Source organism: Pundamilia nyererei, unplaced genomic scaffold, assembly GCF_000239375.1.
Source record: "Pundamilia nyererei isolate P.nyererei 1_Seehausen unplaced genomic scaffold, PunNye1.0 scaffold00051, whole genome shotgun sequence".
In the NCBI taxonomy this organism is placed as follows: domain Eukaryota; kingdom Metazoa; phylum Chordata; class Actinopteri; order Cichliformes; family Cichlidae; genus Pundamilia; species Pundamilia nyererei.
This window is the reverse complement of record NW_005187452.1, coordinates 311,795-326,620: the sequence shown is the minus strand read 5'-3', so window position 1 is coordinate 326,620 and position 14,826 is coordinate 311,795. Positions and strand designations below refer to the sequence as shown.

The following is a 14,826-nucleotide window of genomic DNA, read 5'->3' as shown; positions in this document are numbered from 1 at the left end:
TTTGTCCTCAAATAACATCACAGTCAGAAAGACAATTAAATATAAAATTTATTAGGCAAAATGTACAACAGCTGCACAAGCTATCTTACAGCTCAAATATAGACTTTATTTTAATTCCACTCTTTGAGAGTGGAATATAATATTTCAACTTATTTTTTTTAAATTCTGTAATGAACTGTGAAAACATTCATAAAAAACACACAGGCTCACATTTACAAAACATTCTCAACCAGAAAAGCTGATCTGAAGTCAAGGTCAAATGGATGTTATTATCTGAACACACTTCAATCAAGATTAAGACCGCAACCTATGAAGACTTGCAACGAGATACCCAAACCAAAGCAATCCACCCACCCCTTACATATCAAACACCACAGCTGTTGCTCTGTGGGATGAAGCTCCTGCTGCACTGGAGAATTAAAAAAAAAAAAAAAAAGGTGCATCCCACTAAAGTCGTCAAAAACTAATGCATTCAGATGTAACGCTCTTAATACCATTCCATAAAATATAATTACAAAAGACATCTCTTTCTGCAATTTGTATCTTTTCTGTATTTTTGTGTATTCAGATAAACTGTACTACAATCTTCAATTTTAAGAAACATGAATCCTTTGACATGACCAGTTGACCACGTTCAGCACCTGTGACAGCTCCGGGATTTTTATCTCCGTGTAAGCAATGTTGTTCTTCATATGCTTCTAGGAATAGTGTGAAAATAGTGCTCGTTGTGGTCATGTCTGTGTCTTACTTTTTTCATTCTGCCTTTTTTTTTTTTTAAAACCCAAAAAAACCCAAAAACAAAAAGGAAAGAAAATGTGGAACTTCACGTCAGCTTTCCTGCTTAGAAACACTCATTGATTAAATGTGGCCTTCAGAGACGTGACATGAACGCCAGGATGGACTGGAGCTGTGGGATGACATCATCAGTATGCACCTCGCAGCCCGCTGCTCCGGGAGCTTCCTCCTGAGTTACTATAGTAACCACCGCTGCCACGGCCTGAAAGGTTTTCAAAAAAGATCATTTGGTTTGAAAATGATCAAATTCATTCTCAAAATTATAAATGTATAATGAAACTGTATCAAGCTGAACAAAACACTGTTAAAACTCACTCATTTCAGCGGCACCGCTGGCTGTCGAGTTAAGAAACAGCTCGATGTAGCGATGTTCTGTGGAAAACCAACATCAACCCAATCAGTCAAAGAGGTTTATGGACGTTTCATTTAAAAATAAATATTGTTAGACATTAATGTAAATGACATGTATGCATTTATCTGAAACTGATTAGTAAAGATAATCAAGCTGAAATATCTTAGACACTTGGTCTAAGCTCAATAGGAAGACTAACCTCCTTAAAATGTATTCCTATGTTAATTCTGCCTCACTGACATTTTAATTTTAATTTTTCCACTCTGCCTTATTCTGCATCTCTGCTGTGAGTTGACAAGTATCTCTGAGTGAGAGTAATGGAAACACTGGCTTGAGGGGAGAGAGAGAGAAAAAAAAAAAAGCCAAATCATACGCATGTGGTTTTTGTCTTTGGACATGGCGGCCACGGCATCTTCATGGGAGCGAAACTCCACGTCTGCTTCTCCAGTTGACTTGCCGTTGGGAGCCATATCGATGTGGATCCTTAACGGGTTCAAAGGAGAGAAGAACTGTGAAAAATAAATGAAGGTTAATACAATTCTGGATATTTTAAGACATGAGCAGAAACCAGACATCTCATATCTAAAGGACTGGACAGGTTGGGTTCCCACATAGATAATACATTTCCAACTTCTAACTTCAAAAATGAGAAAGTATGAAAACCCTCTCTCACACGTGACACACTCAACTGAATAATGCAGTTTTCTGCCACCTAATAAAAATATTTTCAGTTAAATCCACAGAGTTTGATATGCTTGATCCAGACATTAAGACAAATCATCAGATTAGCGTTTTCTTACTTTAGCGATGTCTCCCTCTGTGGCACGGAAAGGTAGACCCCTCATATGGACGAAATGACCGCTATGAAAGCCTGAGCTGACATCACTCTGACTACTGTAACCATGGCTTCCCACTCCTAAGTGGTGGTGGTGGGGCGGAGAGAAAAACAAAACAGTAATTCAGTATTTCAAAAGCCTTTTGAATGATTTTAGTTTCAAATCATACAAGCTGGAACATGTAGAAGTCTGAAATTGCTCAGAAGTTATTTTCTATTTTAATCATTTGAAACAGGGGTGTGTGGTGTAGTAGTACACGTGGTTTTTAAACATATCTTCTGGATAGACAAGTTACGTTCCTCACTGGTTACTCAGTTTGCAACTGTGGGCCCCAAAAATCTTGTTTTCAGTTTTTAGATTCAGAGAGGGTTGGTCTACTATTCAGAAGCTTGGCAGTGCAGGAATCCTCAGTTCCTTCATCCGTATTTTAAAATGTCCTTGGGCAACTTACTAAACATCCAAGCACATTCCTGTTTTCATTAACAAATGTTTTGTGCAGATAAAGTACATGTTTGAGAAAAATAAAATGCAATTAACCAAATGTAATCACCAAATATCAGAAAATATTTCAGCCTTTCAGCAGGGGCACTAAACTCCAAATACACAACTCTGAAAGGCAAATAAAATCTGAACTTTACCTCTTCCTCCCCTCTCTCCTCTCACTCGCTCGTCAAACATGCCGTTGCCAAAACAGTAGTTGTTGAACCCGTTGTAGTTGTCAAAGTTACTGTAACCTGGACACAGTAACACAGCAAAGGCAATCTGCAGTTCACCGCTCACAGATACACTACAGGTGAAACAAGGCTCTTTACACCAGCAGAATGAGAGAGAACTGAATATAATTTATTCTGAATATAACTGAAGGTCCTTTTCTACAGGGTCAGACAAAAACTGCTTACCTCCTCCGTAACCACCTCCACTCCTCATATTATCCATCATGGTGGCACCACGGCCAGGAGAAGGACCAAAAAACCCTCCTCTGGGGCCGCTCATCATTGGTCTATCATAGGGCCCTGGTCTCTGGGCTCCCATTCCCCGCCGGGGCACCTCATAGTAGGCTCTGATTTCATTACGACTGCTCTTAAAAATCTCTATGTACCTGAAATATGAGGTACATAGAGATACGCAGGATAAAAAAAAAAACAAGAGGCAGAGGAGAGGGTTAAGGTGTTGAAGTGGCTCAATTAAGGTTACAAACATAGATATAATTTACAGAGAGAAGATAAAGACACAAAAGTAGAAATATTCTAATCAGTGGTCTGAATGATTGACCTCAAAATCTCACTAGCTGGGCTTAAGGCTGAAGTAAAGGATTTCTACACCAACCTCACCACTGTTACTTACAGCCAAGGAAATCATTACAGGGCTTTTAGGTGCTTTATTGTTTCTCTGCTTTAATGGTTGAACCTGTGCTGGCTGTTTGTTTTAATTCTATACTTATACCCCCCACCCATAATAAATGATCTACATAAATCAACGAAGGTCATAAAATAAGGACCAATGAATCATTTATTAAACCCAAATGTTTCTGTAAGGCAATTAAATAGAGCTCCCATATCTTAAATGAACACGGGAAAATTGTCTATGACAAAAATAATACACCAACCTTTATTTGAAAAAACAGACAGACCATCCCAATATTTCACATTTAATTACAATATAAACCAATTAAGCTTATTAGCATAAAAATAAATATAACATGATCCACCCATTATTAATTACCATTTTATCAGTTTTACCAAAAATAAAAAATAAATAATAATAATCACACTAGCACATCCACCCATGCTTATATTCAGACCCCAACCCAATAATACCACAATTATTCTAATATCACCACCCATTAAATGCTGTTAACAGAAGCCCAACCCAGTCCAGCCCGTCCCTTTCCCATCTGTCCCACCTGTGCCCTATTCTTTCCTTGTGTTTCCCCAGAGCCTTTTCTGCTATCTCCTTTGAGGCAAACTGCACGAAGGCTTCCCCTGTGCTCCTCCCCTGGTAGTCCACTGGCAGAGTTATCCCATTTGGCACGATTCTCAACCCTTTAACCCAAGCACACAAATACATAGGTCGGTAGGTAGACTGATAGAATTGATTGTACAACACCCACTACATCAGTGGAGCTTTAAGGATTAATGGGTCATTAAAGCAAATAAACAACAGCTGTATTATCTCATACTACTTAAAATAGGAGCATCTTAGGGGACTGACTTTACACTTGCTGCTCAGCAGTGGAACAGAAGAAAAAAAAAAACTGCCCTGGAGTCAGCTTATAAGCCACTGTATGTTCACCTTTGTTTTGTTGTTGTTGTTTTTAAAAAAAACAACAACAACAACTACAGAGTATATGTAGCACAATGGCCAAATTATGCTTTATCTGAAAAAAATATAATATTAGTATCCATCTATATTAATCATTAGTGTATATTATCCTAGATAGCCAATGCCAGTGTCATTAATACTGACCCCAGATCAGTTTTATGGGATTGTCTTCCCTCAGCCAAAACAGCCCAGCTCATTCTATTATTAAATACTTTAGGAGCTATGGCATCTTAAGTCATACAAATGTGCTAAATAATGGACTAACAGAACACCAACATCATTGCTGTACTACTAACAATTCGGACAAGGACAAATTAGTAAGCACAGCATGACTAATCTGCAAGAACAAACACACATTAGAACACGCAGACATGTTTAATAACTTAGTCACAGTTAATCATGTTAAGTTTAATAACCTGTCAATCTACTCTGAAGGTTAGCATATGCCTATGTATTGCAATGGGGTTTAGTGGCAAAAGTGAAAAGCACTGTTCAAAGTGAAGTTGGCAGTATTTGGATTTCTTTTTTTCCTTTTAATGATCCACATCACATTTCCTAATATAGCCCTGTTTATAGTGAAGATCATGTGAAGTTGACGGCTCTATTTTTTTTTTTTTTTTTTTTTTAAAAGACGTCTTTTTATAGCCTTTTTAAATATTCTGCACAAGGTCTATATTGCAATGAAGCGACAAAGGGCTCTCTTAAGTGTTTGTCTTAAATTTAATTTATGGTTGCATCTCATTTGACTGCTACGGTGTTCTGAATAACAATAAAAAAAATAAAAAAAAACACACAAACTACAGCACTGAAAAACTATCCTTCAGACTAAAATATCTACTGTAACATCAATACAACTTTATGTAGTATTTACCCAAAAGTCTCAGTGTTCATGTACCTGAGAAAAACTGAACAATCTCCTCCTTACTGCAGCCAAAGGGCAGGCCTCTAAGTCTCAGCATGCAGCCACTGCAGCTGTCATAGTCAGCAGGACCGCTACGCTTCAGCACCCAGTCCATCTCACTACGGTTCGACTTGAACACTGATTTGGACAGACAGAGACTCACAAACATCACATGCTGGTCATAAATTAAACTTAAACATGTTCATTACAGTTTTCTTAAAGGCTTCATATGCAAATGAGGAACCCAATATAACTGAATAACTGCTGCTTTATGAACCATTAATGATACAAAGAAAAAGAAAAAAAAAACCTTTATGCACCAGACGCGTAAAATGTAACTATTTCTTGCATTAAAAATATTCTTCTGACTCACCTTTTCTTAACACAGCAGTTCACACTGACCGCATAATTTCAGTTGATGAATTTGGGGCATTTGCTTTTATTTTGAACCAAGCTCGATTTTATGGATCTGAATAAACAGATGTAACCAATCAGATCACTGTATCTGGCAGCAAGTGTACCTGTAACTCAGATTGCACACTGGGACTGAATACACAATGAGATAGAAATGGTAAAATAATACCATTTTACCTCAGACGCAGAGCTAAACGGTGACGCCTCTCTAGAATGATTGATACCTCCTTATGTGTTGCCAACTCTGCTAATAATAGTTCAAATCGCCCCACTGACATTGTGAAATGTGTACAAAAGCAGCGTGATACAGCTTTAACTCCTGGATCACATTGCAAAATTCAACGTGTTCAGTGTGTAGGGTCCTTAACATTCAAATCTGTTGCTCAGTTTTAACCAGTTTGCTTACCTTCTATATATCGGTGCCCCATGTATTTACGGTCCTTCGCAAGAGCATTCTTGAAATCTTCTGCTGTTTTCAGCTCAATAAATGCCTCTCCACTCGGACGGCCTTCTTTTGAGTATGTGAAACACACTCCATTTACTTTTCCCGCGATGTCACAGTCTAAACATAAGAGAGATTGCGTCAAGTTTTTAAACTGATGTCTTCTGCTAGAGAAGAGGTAATGGTAAGGAACCATTGCAAAAAAAAAAAAAAAAAAATTAAACATCCAAGTTCAGGCATTCAAGATAAGTTTGGATAAGTAATAAACAACCTTTACATTATTGTCCTAAAAATCATCTTGTAAGCTTGGATGTTTTATCCAATTCTTTGGTCATAATTTCCATTTTTCTTGATACCCTTGGCTCTTTGATATTGCTACTGAAATTTGAATAGTGTGGCATATAACAAAAACAGATGTGCTACAAAAGACTTGTGCATGCAAACTTAAATGCCATGCTAAGTGATTTAACTAGTCTAGTGACAATTTCAACACTAACAGCTAAGGTCTTGTCTGAGGATGTAAAGACGTCTGTTTCCTCACCAGAAAAGAAACTGGCCACCTCCTCCTGTGTGCAGGACCAGGGAAGTCCTCTGATCCGAACCACGTACCCCTCGTCATTCAAAGACATCCTCACTGTCACAGACGGCACAACACAGCAGAAAGACATTTGTGTCAGCAACACTTGCTTAGTTATGAATTCTTAAGTTTAATAATCCATTTATTACAAAATTGATATTTTGCATTGAAGCTGACTCCACAGTGTTATGATTAACATTCATTTGCCAAAAAAAAAAAAAAAGGTACTGGCTCTATTCCAGTCGGATGCGTCAGTAAGGGTGTATAGTTTTCCAGTTCGAAACAGTCGTCCCCCCAAAAAAAAAAAAAAAAAAAAGGGGGACACTACCTGCTGTGGCTACTCCTTGTGGCAAGAAAGCAGCTCATATTAGCATTGAAGATGAGTAGATATTCATTTCCATGTGTTGTCATTTGTTGTTCTTAGAAAATAGGGATCGGCAGGTCAGACTTCAAAAACAAATCTGAATCGGCCGAGAAAAATCATATTTAGTGTATCTCTAAACATTATGCTTCTAGTCTTGCTGACCAACAAGCGTGGGTCACTATGTGGAGTCCTGTGCCAGATCTATATAAAGGACCAAAAGTATTCTGGTCATTTGCTCTGGGGGTACTGGACACTGAACAAACTTTAAAAAAAAGTTTATTGCATTTATTGTTATGAATTACTATTTGCTATTACTATTTTTCTTTTCATTCTGGTGTGCATTTTAATAATGTGTGCATTCACTGTTAATGATAATGAAATGGAAAATTTTTAATGCTTCTGGCTTGCAAACAGTACTTGACCATTCATCTTCTCCTGCTTCTCTGGGGCCAGATCGTGAGGTCAGCAGCCTAAGCAGAGAAACCCAGACCTCCCTCTCCCCAGGCACCTCCTATAGCTCATTCAGGAGAACACCAAGGCACTCCAAAGTGTCCTGGGAATACCTAGGGCTTTCTTCCAGTAGGACATGCCCAGAACACCTCGCCCAGGAGGCATCCAAATCAGATGCCTGAGATATTCAAACTAGCTCCTTTCAATGTGCAGGAGTAGTGGCTCTACTCTGAATGCCTGTGGCTTGGCTGAACTCCTCAACCCATCTTAAAAAGAGAGAGGCTAGCGACCCTTAGGAGAAAACTAATTTCCGCCATTTGTATCTGTGATCTCATTCTTTCAGCCACAACCCAGAGCTCATAACCATAGGTGAGGGTAAGGACGTATATCAATCGGTAAATTGACAGCTTTTCTTTCACGTTCAGGTCTCTCTGTATCACAAAAATCCGGTTCGGCATCTGCATCACTGCAAAAAAAAAAAAAAAAAAAAGCCTCAGCCCGACATCCAATCCCTTTCTGCCCTCACTTGTGAGTAAGATCCTGAGATAGCCAACATCCCCCGTGTGTGCTTTACACACAAAATGAATTTTAAAAAGAATTTAAAAACAAAGTTAGGCTGCACTAACAATCCCTCATTGTTAAGTGTGGGCATGATGGCCTCAATTTTAATCTGGTAAATAAAAGCTGAAGGAATAATTAATTTAAAGGAATTTGGCTTATTAAACATAAATAAGATCACTCGAGTTGTTGCCGAATCTTCCCCTTCAATCCTATTTTTGTCAACCGATTTGCAAGAGCAACAGGTTTGGCAAAAGTTAACACTGAGATTAAATGTTTACTGGTGCATCTATCCGGATAGTTTGCATTCAGCTCATATTTTAACATTTGCGGGTATGTCGACGCAGTGACAGACTAGACTCTTTTTTTACTTTTAAATTCAGATTAAACCGACAACAAACCTCGCCGGAACTGTACAATAAAACAAAGTAAATAACTATTAGTAACATATGACACAAAAGCTTTCAAAGAACATATCTAATAACGACTTTCTGTATCTTTGCAGCGGCCAGAACAGCTTAAATAGCTATGGTCTGATACTTCCTCCTTCCAGCTGTGTTGTGCTAAAAATTCGAGAGCCGCGCTAGCTAACCTAGTCGGAGTTCAACTTATACCCAACTTGATCCTTTAAACGCAAGACGGCATCTTAATAAAAAGTTCTCCAAATCTGAGTATCCATCAGTCTAATATTCATACTAGTTATATGTTTCTCGTAAGCCAGACTTACGCGAAAACGTTAGCTCGGCAACATTAGCATTTAGCAGACTAGCCGCTAAGGCTAACTGTAGGACACAGACAGCGGTCAAACGTACAGGACAAACGAATTCTCGTTTTAACGGTCCTGCGTCTTCACTGGATGTCAAAACACAACTCCATAAAGAAACACATCCACAGTTAGCAATGAGTGAACCGGTAAAATTATCTCACCGCTTCCTCTTATCCCCGGTCTCCTGCTCCTGCCCCGTGCCTCAGGTGACACTGCCAGCAAACTTGCACAGGTATGTTCTCGCGAGATTTCGGTTTATAAACGTTGATTCATTCTAGCGTCTTTTTTTTCTGTTACTAGTCCGTGTTTTCCAAATTGCTTATTGATATGACGCTTGTGTTTACGACTCCAAAGAGAGCTGGTATCTGGGACATGTAATAAAAATACAAATTTACCAAATATTCAGCGTGCCCGTTATTGTAAACTCAAAATCTAGATTATGCGTTTAAGACTAAACTATCGTCAGGGTAGTCGGATTTTTTGTGTGTCTATAATCATAAATTAATCACTCTCTCAAAATATTGTAAGACTAGTCATGCATATTCTGGATATCTATACAATACAAAACAGTATTTATCGCATTAAAAATGTTATTTTTAGATTGTCAAATAACCACAGTTAAGTGACTATCTTAAGGGGTAAAGTTTGTAGTCTTAAACACATACTCATTCTACTACAGTCGCAAACCGGTTATGCCTAAATGTGACTAAAACAAGTGGAAAATAGGATAGGCTGCAAGGAGAGAGAAAAAACACATGCAGAGGGAGGGTCAAAAGTCCATCCACAGCACTGCGTGTGGACCCTTTCCATCAAAATCCGTGCTGAAGGACGGAGGCTCTTAACTTCCAAGCCGTTTTCGTCTTCTTTCGCTCACCTACAATGGAGATACCAGTGTTCACGCTGGATGCCTTCACCAATTTACCGTTCAGGGGAAACCCAGCGGCAGTTTGTCCACTTCAGCGTGTGAGTAAGAATATTTAGGTCAAAGCTTAATGTTTAGTCCTGCGCTATGGCGGCCTGCATCGGTGCTTCGCACAAGTGCAGACCAGAAACAGAAATTCTTTCTGCAAAACAAACTCGACAAGATGTGTTTTTAAAAGTATTTTAACTTAAACAATCTTTTGTAAATTCAACTATGAAAATGAAAGTGGTTTGTTGCGTTCCCCTGAAAACTGTGCTATCACACAAGAACTGAATAAGACACATCAGGCTGCTGCTTCCAATTAACTTATTTAATGTTTATTCATTTTCAGTGAGCAAACTTCCTCTGTTTGTCTACCAGAAGCTTACAATCATTAGCTGGTCAAAGCAGCTCAGGACACTATCATTTGCTCGTTAAATCGTGTGTTTCTAACAGGAGCTGAGTGATGACTTGTATCACAAGATAGCAGCAGAGATGAACCTCTCAGAAACTGCTTTCATCACCAGGACGAATCCCTCTGATAGCTTTACTACAGGTATGTCTGTTTTAATACAGATCACTTTTGCCTTGCCAATTCCAAAGCCTCTTAGATTGTATTGCTGTAATGGAAAGCTCTCTTTCAAAAGTGTACAGTATGGTGTACGGCTCACATGCTGCTTAAACTTTAAAGTAGCCCCTATAGGTGCAGGATAGAAATTTTCAATATAGATTAACAAGTTTGTATGAATTTATAGTCATAAGAATGATGATAATAATAAAGCTTATGTATATAATCGTTGCAAAATGGTTTACAGAAAAAAAAACCAGACTGAAATAAAACAAAAAATAAAAACACAACACAAAACTTGAATAATATGACAAGTGAAATAAATGAGTCAAGGAAATTGTATGATAGGAAAAAAAGGAGTCACTATTTAAAAAAAAAAAAAAAGTTGTGAGGAGTGGTGAAGAATTTGCACAGCTGTGAGGGTCTAAGAGAAAATGCCAGATCTCTTTTTGTAAAGATGTGAGCAGCAGGAACAGTTAGGAAGGTCTGAATCAAGGCCGTGGCTCTGTTAACCAGGTGAGTGAAGTCATGTAAGGCTGTTCAAACAATAAAGCAAAGTTTAAACTCAATTCTATATTGAATAAGTCTAATGTAGTGGGAGTAATGTGATCTTGGCTCTTCTCGTCTCAGGCAGCTAAAGTTTGAACAAGGCAGATAAGGGCAGGGACTTTTGGCTGAGCCTTCCATAGAGGGAATTAAAATAGTCTAAATGTGATGAAGAAAAAAGCCTGGATCAGTCTGCCTGAGATTACAAAAAAAGTGAAAAAAGTTTATCTGTAAAAAGGACAAATCTACTCAATGAAAGCAAACTGCCCCCCCTGAGATAGCTGGTATTAGGATGAAAATTTAGCAAGAAGTTCAGCTTCCAGGTTACTATTGAGGACATAAATATCTGCTAGTGACCATAGGAAGATGTGACACTGTCACACAATTAAAACTTTGAAGTTTTGCCACAGAGAACAGACATTTAAGGATCAAAATACAGTTAAATTAGAGAAAAATATATTCAAATCACCACAAAGTCTATTTCATGGCACTTTGTACCTATTAGGAAATGTCAATTACAAATTTTGGATTGCATAAGAGCGTCACAAAAGGTTAGCCTTCAGCAAAATCAAACTAGTGCCATTAGGCAGAATTAAGGACCCACAACCATTAGCAGGAGCTCATTATTCTTCCAAGTTAGGTTTATCTGTTCATTAGCTTATGTTTAGTGTTCCTTTGCAGTTAAACACACACAGAGCATTTCACTCACTGCGTGCACAAACTGAAAAATACCTGTCCTCAGCAGTCTGTCAGGTAACAATGTTACATTGTATGGAGTCCAAAGAATTGTGCAACAAGCTGTCACAGTGAAAAACTGCAGTGTGCAGTTTGTCCAAGAGGAATGCAGGTATTATTTACAAAGAGGAAGCAGGAACAGATACAATAAGTTTTACTTCAGACTTAAAAATGTGACTTTTGAAAAATACTCTAAATTATATTTGCTGAGAAAGGAGAGAAAAACAACTGGTTAGAGGGAATTACAAAAGTCCAAATGTAATAAGATGAAAGCATATATGACTTTTTAAAGTGCGCCTGTTATTTAAATTAAATAAGTAAAAAGTGAACCCAAACCATGGCAGTAAGGGTTCAGTATTCTTGTAATTTGCCAAAAATATCATCTGACATTTGCAGTTCTCTGCTGACACACAGATGTTTTCTAGAGCCATCTCCCACATTTTTTCTCATCTCCCACAATTTAATTACTTCCAGCTATGAGCAGATTCTCTATGTCCCCTTTTGACTCCACTGACAGAGTCCAACACCACAAGCATGCTCAAAAATGAATAATCACAGCATGCTGTATGTTTGCTTTTAGTTTACTTTGCTACTTTTTCAGTGTGAAAACTACAAAAAAGAAATACTCGGAGCACAAACCTCAGCTTAGACTGCTCACTCTCTGGGCAGTATTTAATTTAATAGCATTGTATTTTGTATATATCCCTTTATAATTGGTATTGATTTGGAAATAAATGGACATTAATAAGCTTTTTATATATTATACTATTGACATTGAAGAAAAGGTCAATGTTCTAAGAAATGTGGCATTTATAAACCTCATGTATCTTTCCCTATATGCCTGCATGTTGACAGTTCAATGGCAGTAAGAAACAGTTTTAAGTAGCTCTATATAGCATTATTATAATGTTTAGATGTCTTGACCTTGAAGGGGAGGTCATAGGTCAAATGTGACATGTTTTAAATCTTTACAGTACTTTTATATACGTTGACAACACACCACACTTTTAAGAATGATGGTTACTAAATTATAAGTCTTTTAGTCAATCTTTAACCAATAAATCATTAAGTTGACCTTGAAGACCTTTGTGGACGTAAGCCAATTACCAACATCATTATCTGCACTGCCTAACTTTGTGTATTTGAAACTAAAACCAAAACAAAATTGAAAAAAAAGTCTTAAATGTGTGATTAACAGGATCAAGGTTCCGCCTTCGATGGTTTACACCAACCACTGAAGTCAATCTGTGTGGTCATGCCACTCTGGCCTCTGCAGCAGTGCTGTTCCAATACAACAGTAAGATGCAACATTTACACATGAAAATGTTTTTCCAAAAAAGAAAAAGTGACACCAAAAGGCTGCTGGAGCGATTTTTTTTTTTTTTTAAGAGATGCCTGTACCGCACAATGCAGCTGACTGCAAAAAGGAGCAAAGAGGTGCCAGCATATAACCATGTAATGGATGTTTTCTTTCAGAAAATGTAAACCCCACCCTGGTGTTTGAGACCAAGAGTGGAGATCTGTGCGTCACCCAGAAGGAGGAAGGGTACATCATGGACTTTCCTCTGAACCCCCCCACACGACAGGTAAAATAAACTTTTCTCTTTAGTTACATAAACACTTTCATCAAATCCTGTAATGTCAAAAATAAATAAATAAAACGATTCTTTTGTTTTATTAACAGTGTATGTAAAATGGCTTTCTTTCTGAACTCCTTTTATTTCAGGATCCCAACGACTTCAAAGATACCATCAAGGTCAGAAATCACATTTTTGTGAACAGTTTGTGAAAGTGTAGCTACATTCCTGTGTGTGTGTGTGTGTGTGTGTGTGTGTGTGTGTGTGTGTGTGTGTGTGTGTGTGTGTGTGTTCAGCTAAGTCTCTGCCTTTACATGTGTGACACAGGCGGCAGTGGGAAACCTCCCGGTTCAGGAAGTGTATCTGTCCAACAACACCAAGAAGCTGCTGATTCGACTGGCTGACAGCTGTGACACGTTAGTAAAAAAAAAAAAAAAACTTTGCTTGTTGCCAAATTGAAAGGAATCTGAATCATGGTCCTGTTGTTCATGAAGTCTCAAACATTTGTATTTCTCAGGCTTCCAGGTAGTGGGGCTTATTCATATGTTTGAAGGCCAAACAAATAATCAAGCAACTCGCCTTCTACACCCACTCATCACATTTTTGTAAATGTGTATGTGCTTTTTGTGTGTTTTCTCCAGCTCCGTGCTTACCCATCTGAAAGTTGACAGTGTGGCTCTTCAGAATAGTGAGAGAAGTGGAAGAGTCAGAGCCGTCGTCGTCACTATGAAAGGTAATCGGAGCTGTGTAGAGTTGTATACTTGTTGGATCAGACCACATGTAGCAATTCCATTAAATTGAAGACTTAACAGTCAATGCTTCCCTTTAAGAATAAACCAAAGAAAACCCAACATGAAGTGTTTAAGTGAGGTGTTGTCCCACCATGTACCATCAGAAAAGCTTCAATGCATTTTCTCTCTCATTTTAATTTGTATAACAAAATTCACTGAATGTTTCTGCCAACAAATATTAAATATCAAATGCTGCTAAAATGTGGAAACAGGATCACCGGATTGCCAGCCGGGATATGACTTTTACTCCAGAAACTTTGCTCCGTGGGTTGGCATCCCTGAGGATCCTGTCACTGGTAAGATGATTGCCCTTCACTAATATGTAATCTATAGTTATTATTCATCAAATAACATAATTCTGAACATTTGTGTCTAAAAACATTTACATATAAGCAGCTGGACTAAAGTGGATGCATTTACAGGTGTCTTATTAATGCATTTTGAGAGAAAGTGTTAACCTATTCCTGCTTATGTGCTTTGGCAGGATCTGCCCACACAGTCCTAGGCAGCTACTGGTCTGACGAACTAGGAAAGAAGAAATTGCTGGGTACGTATTACTAATGTGTCATTTATCTGATAACTGATGTTGTGTTCCACTTTTATCCATTATCAATCGGCTTACTGTGCCTGTGCAGCTTACCAGTGCTCTAGTCGTGGCGGCGAGTTGGAACTTGAAGTGAGAGATGATGGAAGAATCAACATAGCTGGACAGACCATCACTATTCTGCAGGGAACAATCAAACTATAGGCTGAGACACATCCGAGAAGACAGTGACTGATGTGCTATCACAGCTGTCGTGTTCCTGCAGATACACTTTATGGCTCTTGAATAAAAATGAGAAGGTTCAAATAAAATAAAAAAAAATAAAAAAACCATTTAAGTCCTGACTGATCAATCCTGAAATGATTTAGCTGACAAACATACTGTAGG

At 38.1% G+C, this 14,826-nt stretch overlaps 2 protein-coding genes across 4 annotated transcripts; one reads left to right on the top strand and one right to left on the bottom strand.

Moving 5' to 3' along the window:
• Nucleotides 1-30: 30 nt before the first annotated feature.
• On the bottom strand, nt 31-8,995 carry hnrnph3 (heterogeneous nuclear ribonucleoprotein H3 (2H9)). 2 transcript variants are annotated; one of them, XM_005733255.1, is made up of 11 exons: nt 8,939-8,995; nt 6,604-6,696; nt 6,027-6,182; nt 5,201-5,344; nt 3,887-4,025; nt 2,883-3,082; nt 2,622-2,717; nt 1,948-2,063; nt 1,521-1,656; nt 1,111-1,167; nt 31-997 (listed from the first exon to the last, which is right to left on the bottom strand). In XM_005733255.1, the coding sequence occupies exons 2-11, from the start codon at nt 6,689-6,691 to the stop codon at nt 924-926; spliced, it is 1,206 nt and encodes a 401-aa protein (XP_005733312.1). In that variant the 5' UTR covers nt 6,692-6,696; nt 8,939-8,995; the 3' UTR covers nt 31-923. The 2 variants fall into 2 exon arrangements, with proteins under 2 accessions (XP_005733312.1, XP_005733313.1); XM_005733256.2 differs by lacking the exon at nt 8,939-8,995 and adding an exon at nt 8,739-8,796.
• Nucleotides 8,952-14,771, top strand: LOC102207515 (phenazine biosynthesis-like domain-containing protein 1). Of its 2 annotated transcripts, none has more exons than XM_005733258.1 (10): nt 8,952-9,009; nt 10,135-10,234; nt 12,726-12,824; nt 13,004-13,113; nt 13,254-13,283; nt 13,432-13,520; nt 13,746-13,837; nt 14,108-14,191; nt 14,380-14,442; nt 14,531-14,771. In XM_005733258.1, the coding sequence occupies exons 2-10, from the start codon at nt 10,174-10,176 to the stop codon at nt 14,641-14,643; spliced, it is 741 nt and encodes a 246-aa protein (XP_005733315.1). In that variant the 5' UTR covers nt 8,952-9,009; nt 10,135-10,173; the 3' UTR covers nt 14,644-14,771. The 2 variants fall into 2 exon arrangements, with proteins under 2 accessions (XP_005733315.1, XP_005733314.1); XM_005733257.1 differs by lacking the exon at nt 8,952-9,009 and adding an exon at nt 9,513-9,740.
• The last annotated feature ends 55 nt before the right edge of the window (nt 14,772-14,826 follow it).

Bases quoted from the DNA above. Each gene is read 5' to 3' on its own strand.
- hnrnph3 (XM_005733255.1), bottom strand. From the start codon at position 6,691: ATGTCTTTGAATGACGAGGGGTACGTGGTTCGGATCAGAGGACTTCCC. The intron at 2,064-2,621 runs GTAAAGTTCAGA...ACCACCACTTAG, and splicing joins AGGAGAGAGGGGAGGAAGAG to GAGTGGGAAGCCATGGTTAC. The intron at 1,168-1,520 runs GTATGATTTGGC...GGTTTTCCACAG, and splicing joins CAAAGACAAAAACCACATGC to AACATCGCTACATCGAGCTG.
- LOC102207515 (XM_005733257.1), top strand. From the start codon at position 9,657: ATGGAGATACCAGTGTTCACGCTGGATGCCTTCACCAATTTACCGTTC. The intron at 12,825-13,003 runs GTAAGATGCAAC...GTTTTCTTTCAG, and splicing joins AGTGCTGTTCCAATACAACA to AAAATGTAAACCCCACCCTG. The intron at 14,443-14,530 runs GTACGTATTACT...GTGCCTGTGCAG, and splicing joins AGGAAAGAAGAAATTGCTGG to CTTACCAGTGCTCTAGTCGT.